Here is a 12853-nt window from a genome sequence, read left to right on the forward strand (position 1 = left end):
GTGAAGAACCTCACAGAGGCAAGGAGTGAGGCTCAGCCTAAATCTCCTGGGGTCCTCTGCTCCAAGGAGCCCCCAACCCAGGGAGGAGGCCGACCTGACTGTGCCCAGGTCTTCTCTCACCCTGGCTGCACACACTACCCAGTGCTCGGGTCCATCTCCAACTCGCCCCTGTGAGGCTGGTGCCACTGTGTCCCCAGTTTACTCGGATGAAAAACCCGAGAGTCTATACAACAAAACTGACTCAGGCGGTGAGTGTCAGACAGGGGTGCAAGCCCAGGCACCCAGAGGTTAAGCACGTGCTTTGCCAGCTCAGAAGCACCAGGACTGGATGGGTCTCCCCCCAACTTTCAGAACAAAGAGCAGCTGGCAAGGCTCCCTGCTCCAGTGCCCTTACCCTGCTTTACACACCTCTCTCCGGGTGAGATTCTATGCCTGGTGATGCTGCTGTGGCCACAGGGCCTTGCCCTGCCTCCAGGTGTTCACATGCACAATTGCTGCACACCTGGGAAAGCAAGCAAGCCCCCCCCAGCCATTCCCCCCCAGCCCACCAGCCCATGGCCAAAAGCCTAATGACATGAGACAGCTGCTGCAAAGCGCACGGGACGCCCGTCCACTTACGAAGATGTTTTGCTGTCCCGGGACCACTTTTTGATCTGCGAGAGCTTGTTGATCAGGAAGATGCCCTTTCCCTGGGCTTTGCCACAGGGTTTCATAATCCAGGTACTCGAGGGGCTTTTCCGGAACTCCTCCACAAACAGGTTGTAGTCGGCAGGCAGCATGTAGGTGACAGGAACAAAGTCTGAGGACGGGAGAGGGGACAGTGAGTGAGTCAGCCCAACAACGGCCACGGATGGGAAGACACCGCGCCTGCCTTTCCAGGGCCTGTGCCGTACCCTGCGCCCCTGCCCAGCATCTGATGGAGCAAGGACTTCTGCCGTTCAATCCGTGTGAGACACGTACGGCTTGCTCTACTGCACTTCACAGATAATGTGTTTTTTCACAAAATGAAGGTTTGTGGCAACCCGGCATGTAGCAAGTCTGCTGGCGCTATTTTTCCAACAACATTGGCTCACCTTGTGTTTCTGTGTTACCTTTTGGTAATTCTCACACTATTTCCAACTTTTTCATTATGATGTTTATTATTATGTTTGATGAACTATGATAAGTAATCTTGATGTTACTGGGTGGGCTGAGACTTACGGAAAAACCCAAGGGAAATTTCTGGCCAAGCCAATACTACTGCAAAAAAAAAAATGACAACTCACTGAAGGTTCAGATGATGGTTAGCATTTCTAGGTAATGAAGTATCTTTAAATGAAGGTATGTGCATTGTTTTTTTGAGACATAATGCTATTGCACGCTCGAAAGACTACAGTTTAGTGTAATGATAACTTTTACATGCAGTGCAAAACAAAAACAATCATGTGACTTGCTTTACAGCAATATTCGCTTCATTTGTTTTTTATAATTTTGTTCTTTTTATTTATTTTTGGTGGCACCGCACGGCCTGTGGGATTTTAGCTCCCTGACCAGGGATTAAACCCAGGCCCCTGGCAGTGGAAGCATGAAGTCGTAACCACTGGACCGCCAGCGAATTCCCACTGTGGTATTTGCTTTATTGCGGTGTTCTTGAACTGAACCCACCGTCTCTCCGAGGTCTGCCTGTAACGAGTTCTCTTTTGGCTGCGTGCCAGTTACTTTTTAAATCTGTACCATTTAATCCCCACAGCAACCTCTGAGCTCGGCATTGTTATTATTCCCATTTATCAGATAAGGACACTGAGGCCCAGAGAAGTCACACATCGTTTTCCCCAAGTGTGCAAAGGGATTCTGAAACTTTCCGCCAGGCCAGCTTTTCTCACAGGATGCTGCATGGACACACCGCTCTCTCCGGGCCTTCCCAGATACAGGATTCACCCCTCCCAGCAGTCTGCAGCCCACGGAGGGGCGCTTGCCCTCCTGAGCACATTTCCAAGGCACTGACACAAACTCAAGATTCCAAAGCTAAAGCCCTCCCCACCCCCTGCCCTGCTCCTCTGTATCCTGTAAACACTTGGAAAGAAACAGGTGCTCACAACTAGCACAGACACACTCATCCCGCAGAGCCAACAGCTGCCATCCCCATGCCACGTGCCAATGGGGGGGGGGAAATGCCATGGCTATTTATTTAAAAGGTGAAGCCGGTGGAAAGGACACGAACCCAGATAGAGGTACTTCCCGCTTTCGTCCTTCTCCGCCAGTGGGCTCCCTTCCTTCTCCAGCTCCTTCCTGTATCTCTTGATGTTCTTCACCATCAGGTCCTTCCGCGTCAGCTCATAGTGGTTCGGGAAATGGTTGACTATTTGATCATCTGAGAGCCGGTAGCCAGTTTCGACACTAAAAACATTGCGGATGGTCTGCACGCTCATCCTGAAAGAGAAGCCAAGAAGGGACGTGCGGGACGTAAGCTCAGGGTGTGTCCACGTGGAAGGAGGACTCATTAAGGCCCAGGAACCTCTGACAAGGAAGCATGTTCCTTAGAGCTTAGCTGTCCCCAGCCCGCACCTGAGCCCAGAGGGGTCCAGCCTACGGCAGCAGGCTGTGTCTGTGACTATACCTGAACGGTCTGGGCGGGGGCTGTTCTGAGTCTGTGCCCTGACTGGCTGCACTCTCTGGCACAGAGTAGATGCTCAATAAACGTTTCTTGGTTAACGATAACATTGATTATCGCTATTGCACGAGACAGACCCTTTCTGAGTATGAAGTCAAGAAATTCACTGACTCAATATCTGCACCCCAAGTCAGGAAGGACAGGGACCCCTTAAAACCAAAGCCCCAGGGACTTCCCTCGCGGTTGTCAGGGAAGTCAAAACGGAAGCAGTCTTGTTCAGGCTTCAGAAGCCGAGAGCAGGCCTCTGACCTCTGACTCCTCACCCTGCCTGGATTACACGCCTGTTGCCAAGCACACCAACTGCTACCAGCAAGTCAAGCGGCACTTTGGATAAGAGAGGGAGAGGACCCTGGATTTTCTCTTGAGCCCCTGGAGGCCTGGCCAGCCCTGTTGGGTCAGGAAAATCCTGTATCTCACAGGTTTGAGACACACAGGATTGTGAAAGTGAAAGTAAAACCAGACCTGCATTTCTGAAGTTTACGCAAACCGCTGATAACAGCACCCCCCAAACTGCAGCGTGAAGCCTCACCCGTGGGGTGGGCAGGCCATCCGGGACCTTTTCCCAGCTGAGACTCCAGACACTAAGGAACATGCCGGTGCCGGTCAAGCCTGCTGTCGGTCGGCCCGATTTGGAGATGCGCGTGCTGTTACTTTCCTCTGCTGTCCCTATTTTTCTTTCTTTAATGACTGTACATTGAAATTAAGCCGAGTAATCCTCTATTAAATATTGAAACTGTTTGTGTATACTGTTTCTTTTGTTAATGAATACTTCGAACCTAAAAGTGACCAGGGATCCCCCCTGCATTGGGAGCATGGAGTCTTAGCCACTGGACCCCCAAGAACTCCTTTTTATGTTATATGATATCCTATTTTACACTGTTACCACAACGAGAGGGGAAAAAAAAGCAGCCGTAATTCCTGAATACCGTCAAACGTTACTCAGCGTTCAATCCCCAGTAGTCTGATAAATACTTTTCACAGCTTTTGCAAATAAGAAGCCAGGCCTTCTCACTAGTTGCTCTCTCTCACATGTCTTTAAATCTATACTTTCTCTCCCACCTTCCTTAAATTTTTTTTTCTAGGCAATTTATGTGTTGAAGACACTGGGTGCCTGTTCTGCAGGCGTTCTCACAGCTTCCTTGTTTACCATGCTCCCCCGGGCCCTGCACTTCCTATAAACTGGGGGTCCGACCAGGTGGACGCGGAGCTGTGTCCTGGGCAGTGCGTGCTCCCACGGGCCGGCACATCCAGCCTGGAGCCTTTCCCCTCAGGATGTCAGCAGCTCCACCCAAGAGAATTACAATGTGACCCACGTAGCTGAGTCATATGGTGAGCTTTCTAGTGGGCACATTAAACCAGAAGTTCAAGAGGCAAGAATTTTAATCTGACTCATTGGAAAAGACCCTGATGCTGGGAAAGTTTGAGGGCAGGAGGAGGAGAAGGGGGCGATAGACGATGAGATGGTTGGATGGCATCACCGACTCAACGGACACGAGCTGGGGCAAACTCTGGGAGACCGTGAAGAACAGGGAAGCCTGCCCTGCTGCAGTCCGCGGGGCTGCAAAGAGTCGGACACAACTCAACGACTGAACGACAAACAACAGTCCAACATCTTATCATCTCAATATATAATCAACATAGAAATTAGCAGTGAGGGATTTTACATTCGTTTCTCCGTGCTAGAACCGGGAGCGTACACCACACTCGGGCACAGACACCTTTGTTTGCATCAGCCACACGCAAGTGCCCTCTTGCCCTGTGGTCAGCGGCTTCTGTCCTGCACAGACATAGATCCTTATTTCGTGAGGGGTTACAAAATGGTGAAAATTCTCCTTTCTCATTCCTCCTTCATTTATTGCCAGGAATGTTTCTATGAGGAGAAATTTTCCTTCATGGACAATTCAGACAGCCCGTGAAGGGTTTCTCCAGGGAAGACTGAGTGACTTTTTTCCTGCATCAGTTTTCCAAATGGTGAGCTGGCTCCCTGCCCTCCCCCGCCCCGACCCAAGGATGTGTGACGAGCTGTGCTGGGCCCCTATCACTGCAGAACAAACGACCCAATGACCCAACGTTCGCTACCTAAGATAACCACCATGGTATGTTATCTCTAGGTTCTGTGGGGTCAAGAATTTGGGCAGGGTGCGGCTGAGCGCTCTGAACCACGTGGCACTGAGGTCACTCAGGCGGATTCAGACAGCTGGTCTGGGGGCCCGAGCAGGCTTTGTCCACAGCTGGCACCTTGTGGGGGTGGGTTCTCCCACACGACAGTCCTGGGACGGGCAGGCTTCTCATCTGACAGCTTGTGGCTCCGGCTGGGGCTTTCCACACAGGAAGTAGAAGCTGCTGGCTGCTTAAGGTCTGGGCCCCGAAAAAGAACACACTAGCCATGTCCCACTGGTCAAAGCAGTCACAGAGCCCACCCAAGGTCAGGAGAAGGGGACAAGACCCTTCTCTCACCTCCAGAGGGAAGTAGTATCAAAAACACAGCTATTTGTAGAGGGGGGCGAGACTACACAGCACATCTTATGAGATCTCAGTTCCCCGGCCAGAGACTGGACCTGGGCCACAGCAGTGAAAAATGCCGAGCCCTAACCACTAGGCAACCAGGGAGCTCCCCACTGTGGCCATTTCAAATGTGTCACAAATTATGCGGGTGGTAAAGAATCTGCCTGCCATTGCAGGAGATGCGAGAGACACAGGTTTGATCCCTGGGTCGGGAAGATCCCCTGGAGAAGGAAATGGCAACCCACGCCAGTATTCTTGCCTGGAAAATCCCATGGACATAGGAGCCTGGTGGGCTACAGTCCATAGGGTTGCAAAGAGTTGGATATGACTGAGCAGCAGGGATGGTGTTTGGTTTCAGTTCTTTTGGGGGCATGTTTATGAACTCATAGATTCAAACACGCATCATGAATTTCGATCTGTTTCAGTTATTCTTACTGCAGCTCTAGTTCTCCTTATTTTGGGCAGAAGGAACTCTCTAAGTTGCCTTCTGAGTCTTATTAACGTGACTCTAGTAGTCCTCGACCATGTCTCTGCTTTCCCATAAGACAAGCTATTCTGAGCTCACCTTGTACAAGTCTTCCTGAGGCCCAGCGACAGGCACTTCTGCAAGGAGCAAGGGAAACATTCACCTACCCTGTAGCCTGACTGTTAAAGGGTCCCAATGCTCCACCCTCCTTGTTCCATATCCTGTGTCACTTTGTAGCAAGTCCCTTCTGGAGGTAAAATAACTTTCCCCTTGAATTTGAGCCAACCCAATGCAGTTCTTTGGGCTTCCCTGATAGCTCAGATGGTATAGGGAGTTAGAAGGGATAGGCTACACACTCCAGTATTCTTGGGCTTCCCTTGTGGCTCAGCTGGTAAAGAATTTGCTTGCAATGTGGGAGACCTGGGTTCAACCCCTGCATTGGGAAGATCCCCTGGAGAAGGGAACGTCTAGCCACTCCAGTATTCTGGCCTGGAGAATTCCATGGACTGTACAGTCCACGGGGTCGCAAGGAATCAGACACGACTGAGCGACTTTCACTTCACTTCAATGCAGTTCTTTGGCCAAAAAGAACAGCAGAAGTGATGGCGTGCCATTTCTGAGACGGGCCCTTAACGGCCTTGAGAGCTGCCACCTCTCTCTTGGGCCCCCGACTAGCTGGCTGGAGGGTTGTGAGAGCTTTGTGGAGAGGAGCCCCTGTTGTCCTGGCCAACGGCGTTCTAGACCAGCCAGGTCCTGGATGACCCGCCAGGTGACAGCAGACGCTGCATGAGCCCAGGTAGGGTCAGTGAAGCAGGCCAGACCAAGAGAACCGCTCCACCAAACCGACAAACTCATGTTAACAAGAAGTGGTTGTTTCGAGCCCCTAAGTTTTGTTTTTTAATATTTATTTATTTGGCTGCCCTGGGTCTTAGCTGTGACACGTGTGATCTTCCAACATTCGTTGCGGCGTTTGGGACAGTTAGTTGAGGCATGTGGGATCTAGTTCCCTAACCAGGGATTGAACCTGGGCCCCTTGCACTGGGAGTGCAGAGCCTTAGCCACTGGACCGCCAGGGAAGGCCCCAGGCCCCTAGGTTTTCTGGTGCTTGTTACTCGCTGTCTGGCAATGGGTAACCCTATACTCCCTCCAGCACGGTCACTGTTTACCTGTTTCACACTCCGTCTACTTGCTGCCCACGTGTAAGGTGTTTTTGCACAGGTGTTGTCAGGATACAAATACAATTTCATCATATGTTTTTCTTCTCATTTATTGTTGTTCAGTTTCCCAAACTGCTTTACGATCATCACAGTATTTTAACGGCTGCGCCTTAATCTGCTTGGTTACTGTATTTACCTTTCCCCGACCAGTTAATATTTAGCTGTTTTCAGTAATTTTCCCTAACCGATTTCCAAGACCTGACTGGGACGCTCAGTGCTTAAAGCATGAGCTCTCAACATCTCCAAATATCCAGCTCCTATCAAACTGGTCAGCCCTTCCCTCCTCTCACTCTTTGGCTCAGGAGAGCTCCACTCTGCTCAGTGCTATGTCATCCTCAGCCTGGATGGGAGGAGAGTTTGGGGGAGAACGGATACACGTACGTGTACGGCTGAGTCCCTTTGCTGTTCGCCTGAAACTGTCACAACAGTGTTAATGGGCTATGCTCTGACACACAAAAAAAAGTTAAAAAAAAAAAAAAAAAGCGATCCAAAACCCTTCTCGGCGTGAAGACGGCAGCACTGAACTCCCGCTCGCCCCCCACCCCGGCATGAGAAGCCGAAAGCACACGCTGAGTCCTGCTGGGTCCACGGCCCCAGGCAGCGGGACACGAGACAGCGAGTACTAAATGCTGTCGTGCTCAGCCTTCCGTTCAGAGCTCCCGTGAAGCAGGGTTCTGGATAAATGACGTCACTTTACCTCTGAGAGGTGAAGTATATGCAGATGCTGACCCACTTCACAAATGCCCTCCCTGCCTGCCGGCCCCGCTCCTGCAGGGGCAAATCAGGTTTAAAGAGCAGGTGACTTCAGTGTTGTCGGGAGCACAGCTCATGTCCTCCCTCTGTCCACTGCCGGAGCTGGGGGCTGGGGGTTGCCCGCTGTGCCTGGGGCCCGGCCAGGCTCCGGGGAGGCTGAGAGAAGCCAGGCCAGGTCCTCAATTTTCCAGGCTTCGCAGGGACACCAACAGAGGGGACAGGTGGGGAATCACAGACTTGGCGTTTGCTGCCACCTGAGGAGAGCAGCCCAGGAGGGCCCGCGGGGCAGAGCTGGCTTCCAGGGCACACGCGCTGGCGCATGAGGGAGGTGCTGGTGGGGCTCCTGCCCCATGCCAGCACCGCCTCACACTCCGTGCTCCCTGAAACCTCAAACAACCGAACCTGGGAAGACAGGTCAAGGCCTCCGCGAACAGTGGGGTGGAGGCTCCAGGGCTGAAGCCACACGCGGCTCGGGCCCCAGGGTCTGGACGTCTAACCCCCGGGCGCGCTGTCTCTGGAGGGTGGGCTGAGGAGAGGCAGAAAGCACAGCGTGTACAAAAGTGCAAAAGAAAGACAGTGTTCTCAGGGGGTCAGTGGGGAAAACGTGCAGCCTGCTGCACTGGCGGGGGAGCAGAGGGGGAAGGGAAGGGGCTGGAGAGAGGCCGAGGACCATCTCTCAGGGCAGCCGCAGGGGGAGTGAGTCCTGGGTGGCGGCAGGGGAGAGTCAGGGTGGAAAGGCCCCTGCAGGCCCTGACGTGCTCCCCCACCGACCCCCCATCCCCCCAAAGCCTCACTCCCAGGCTCTGCACCCAGGAGCCGCTGCGGCTTGGGGAAGCCTTCTGGTGGCTAACCCGCCAGGTGTGTGGATGCTGTCCCGAGGGAGGGAGCAGCCCAGGCCTGGACCAAGCAGGACAGGGGAGCTCACCCAGAGGAAGAGGGTGGAGGCGAGGCGGAGAGAGGAGTCCAGGAAGACTCCAGGGCTCCCGGCTGGGCCAGGCACCACCTGGGACTGAGTGCCGAAATGCGACCTTTCCAGCCTAACTGGCCTTTCCGGGGTTTCTCAGTCAGTCCAGCCAGCACCCTGCTGGCCTAATGACGGAGTGAAAGGGAGCAGGGAGCCCTCCCAAAGTCCTCCCCACCCCCCACAGCCCGCCCCACCCCCCACGCCACCCCACAGGACGCTAACTTCCCCGAGGGAACCCCAAGGTCCAGGCAACAGGGCGCCACTGTGAGCAGCACTGGCCCCGGGGTGGGGGCTCCTGTTTCTCACCCAGACGCACACTGTGCAACCACACTCACGGGGCTGAGATGCCCCCAGGCCTCTGGACAGCCATGTCACTTGAGCGCGTGCACCACCCCAGGGCCGCCCGCTCATGTGCACAGAGGGCCCAGGATGAGAGCACGTGCAGCGGGGGCGGCACACGGCATGGCGGGGGGGGGGGGGGGGGCTTCGCGGACACTGCCCCCCGGACACGCCGCCATCACACTCGTGAACGGGCTCGGATGGCAAGAGAAGCCCACCTTCCATACTCACCAGTAGAAATTCCAGTCCTCGTTTTCTGTCACTTGGACCCATCCTCTCTTCTCAAAGTTATTTATCAGCACCGACTTCTCGATGTCAGTGACCCACTTCACTTTTCCTGCCATAATCCTGGAAGACAGCGCCTCATGAGAGCCATGAATGTCGACGCCTCACCTCCCGCTCACCCGAAGGAGTCCTCTGCGCACCGTGAACAGACCACCCCGCCCCGAGCTCCATCTCCCCAACAGAGGCTCTCAGCCTGGGCGAGGTCCCCCCAACACGCCCCTGGGGGACCCTGCCACATCTGAAGGCATCTCGCTCATCAGGACCGACCAGGGTTCAGGGGAGGCTCTGACACCTCATGAGCAGAGATGCTGCTTGATACCCCCGACGTACAGGATGCCTACTCACGCCCGCACAACAAACCGCCCAGTCCTAAATACCAGCTGTGCTGAGCCTGAGAGTCTGCTCAAGCAGGAAATAAAGCCTACACACATTGAACGGCAGCTGTGACAAGCGCCACGAGGGGACGTGCCTGGGCCATGGGAGCTGGGTCGGCGTGTGGGAGGGTATCCTGGGCAGGGGACCCTGGAGCTGACTCTGATGGGCAGAGATGAGAGCACCTGCTCTAATCCGTGCACCACCCCTCACCTGGCCCCTCAAGTCCTGCCTATATTTCCCCTGCTGCCTCCCTGCCCTACACCAGTGCGCTCCTTCACAGTGGGTGATCTCAGCGTCTGTCTGACCACATCGCTCCTGTTTAACAACCAACGTGACTCCCACTGCCCCTAAAATGTGCAGCGCCCTGTTCCTCTCCTGCTTTTCCAGGTGCATCATGTGCCACCATCTCGCTCACCCACTGTTCTGGCCACACGGGACTCCCGTCTATCAGGACCTTGGCACGTGCTCTGCCTGCAGCACTCCGGCCTCCCTTCTGCCCAGTTAAGCTACTGCCCACTCGTCTGCAGGCAGAAGTGAGTGTCAGTTCCCGCAGAGCCTCTCTGACTCTCCAGACCAGCTGCCCGGCCCCTCAGCACCTGCAGTTCTGTCCCTGCTTGGGGGGGCAGGAGTCGCCTCTTTTCTGTCCCCGCTTTGTGCCCAGGGTCTGGCATGTGCCTGGCACGCGGCAGACCATCACTTCAGGGAGAACGAGTGACCGTGGTCCCAGGCCTGGCAGTGCCACCGTGGGACTCTGAGCAAGTTACAGGACCTTTCTGCACTTAGTTCCTCCTCTGGGTTTGTGGTTTGCGAGCTGCTCAAGCAGCCCAGGGTTCCAGGCTCCCCCCAGCTTCCCCCAGACCAAGGCTGCCTCGTTACACTCCTGAGGACAGGAGGGGAAGGGCTTTCCCAGCCCAGGCTTGAAGCCCTGGGGCCCTATGAACGTCGAGGGCCTTTTATGAAGGAGGCACATCCCCCTTGTCATGGCTTCACGTTTGGAGCAACGTCACCAGGCAGAAAAAAGCATGGGATGTGGAGCTGGGGACTTGGGTATGCGCTGCCTGGGAGAGGAAACGGGAAGGCAGGCTCTGAGAGAGTCTGCCAGGTGCAGCTCGGGGCGCTTCTACACAGGGCAGCCACACCCTCTGCGGGGTGCCCAGCAAGGCACGGCTGTGGGTAAGCCCAGCCTGTGGAGCTCGAGGCCCAGCTCCACCACGCACTTGCTATGTGACGCTGGGCAAGTCACCCGACCTCTGAACGTTTCCTCATCTGCGAAACGGGGTAACAATAGTACTGACCCGTGTCACAGGTGAGAGTAAGAAGTAAACGAGTGAACACGCATCAAGCACTGAGAAGGGCGCCTGGCACGTAAGGAATCACGGTCGTCACCCTGTTCACGGGTGAGGAAGCCACGGCTCTTAAGAGCCGGTGTAAGAAAGGACCAAAGGACGCGATGGTGGCTTGAGTGAAGCTCAGGGTGACCCTACTCTAACTTCGCTGCTTCTTCCACAGCCCATCACCCCTTCCCTCTGTGAACGCGGCTTCCTCAGGACAACGCCAGTGCCCACAAGGTCAAAGTGAGGGGTAAACGGAACCACTCTCTGCAAACGCTAAGTGTCACGTAACTGCCACGTGAGGCTGCTAACCCGTCAGTCATGGTCCGCGTGAGGTCAGCAGCCACTGCCTCGGGGTGACGCCAGAAGCTCCGTGAGTCCCCCACCTGCTGGCAGCTCAGTCCACGCCTGAGCAAACCCCACCGGCGCGGCCCCCCTCGCGGTGTCGAGGCTGACTCGGGGGTGTGTGTGCTTTCCTACTACAGGCAATTTGCAGGCACTGATTTATTTTGTGTTTTTATACAAACCAAAGGTTTGTGGCAACCCTGCATGGGGCCAGTCTACGAGCACCATTTTTCCAACAGCGTCTGCTCACTTTCTGTCTCTGTATCACAGTATTCTTATCATATTTCAAACATCTTCATTATTACCTTTTACTTATTTATTTTGATCGTACCATGAAGCATGTGGCATCTTAGTTCCCTGCGCCCCCTGCACTGGAAGTACAGAGTCTTAAGCACTGGACTGCCAAGAAGTCCCTCATTATTATCTGTTTGCTACGTGATCTGTGACCTTTGGTGTTACTACCATGACTCCCTGAAGGCTCAGGTGATGATTAACATTTTTCAGAAATAAGGTGAAAGTCACTCAGTTGTGTCCAGCTCTTCGGGACCGCATGGACTATCAGTTCATGGAATTCTCCAGGCCAAGAATACTGGAGTGGGTAGCCGTTCCCTTCTCCAGGGGATCTTCCCAACCTAGGGATCGAAGCCAGGTCTCCTGCATTCAGGTGGATTCTTTACCAGCTGAGCTACCAGGGAAGCCTTTTAGCAATAAGGTATTTTTAAATTAGGGCTTCCCTGATTTAAAAATGGCTCAGTGGTAAAGAATCTGCCTGCAATGCAGGAGACCTGGGTTCAATCCCTGGGTTGGGAAGATCCCCTGGAGGAGGGCATGGCAACCCACTCCAGTATTCTTGCCTAGAGAATCCCATTGACAGAGGAGTCTGGCAGGCTGCAGTCCATATGGTTGCAAAGAGTCAGACATGACTGAAGCAACTCAGCAACATTTTTTAATTAAGGCCATGTACACGGTTTTAGACAAGTAGCTAATGCCTAGTACAGTCTGTAGTACAGTATAAAGTTAACTATTATACCCCAGGGAAACCAAAACATTTGTGCAACTTGCTTTCTTGCAATATTCACTTTGCCGGGGTAGTCTGGGCAGGAATCTGCAGCATCTGGGAGGCCAGCCTATAATCTGACTTCACCCTGAACAGCCCTGCCTCCTTGAGGGATCCTGTTCCTACTCTGCCCCCTAGAGTCCAACTGCAGACACAGGATTTGGGTGAGAACCAACCCCGCAGCCAGGCAGGGCCCACACCACACACCCTGCACTTCAAACATCGGCCTTCCTGGGCGACCTCACCTCTGTCATGGACATCCACCTGGAGGTGATGCAGAAGTAAGAGCAGAAACATAACACGGTAGCACGGGCAGCTCTTTATATCCACACTGTGCTCCAGTCACAAAACAGGCAGAAGATGCTTCCAGGGGCACGACCCCAAACCCAGCAAGCCGGATGCGGCAAATGTTCCTGCCTTCACTTGAGTACTGCCAGGTACTGTTAGTCGCTCTGTTGTGTCTGACTGTTTGCGACCCCGTGGACCATAGCCCGCCAGGCTCCTCTGTCCATGGGGACTCTCCAGGCAAGAATACTGGAGTGGGTTGCCATTCCCATCTCCAGGGG

At 54.2% G+C, this 12853-nt stretch overlaps 1 protein-coding gene across 10 annotated transcripts in view; it reads right to left on the reverse strand.

Annotated features, from left to right (window-relative positions):
• The window catches only part of TTLL1 (TTL family tubulin polyglutamylase complex subunit L1), a 35185-nt gene that overhangs the window by 17017 nt on the left and 5315 nt on the right, over window positions 1-12853 (reverse strand). For 6 of the 10 annotated variants that reach the window (XM_061418777.1, XM_061418772.1, XM_061418771.1 and 3 more), the window contains 4 exons: window positions 9126-9242; window positions 2201-2409; window positions 1201-1239; window positions 619-799 (listed from right to left, as the gene is read on the reverse strand). In XM_061418777.1, coding sequence (XP_061274761.1) covers window positions 619-799; window positions 1201-1239; window positions 2201-2409; window positions 9126-9238 — 542 coding nt within the window. In that variant the 5' untranslated portion in view covers window positions 9239-9242. Of the gene's footprint in view, window positions 1-618; window positions 800-1200; window positions 1240-2200; window positions 2410-7128; window positions 7284-9125; window positions 9243-12853 lie in introns of those variants that run through there. The other 4 variants (XM_061418775.1, XM_061418774.1, XM_061418773.1 and 1 more) reach the window with 2 other exon arrangements.

The sequence above is a fragment of the Bos javanicus genome, chromosome 5, assembly GCF_032452875.1.
Source record: "Bos javanicus breed banteng chromosome 5, ARS-OSU_banteng_1.0, whole genome shotgun sequence".
Lineage (NCBI taxonomy): Eukaryota > Metazoa > Chordata > Mammalia > Artiodactyla > Bovidae > Bos > Bos javanicus.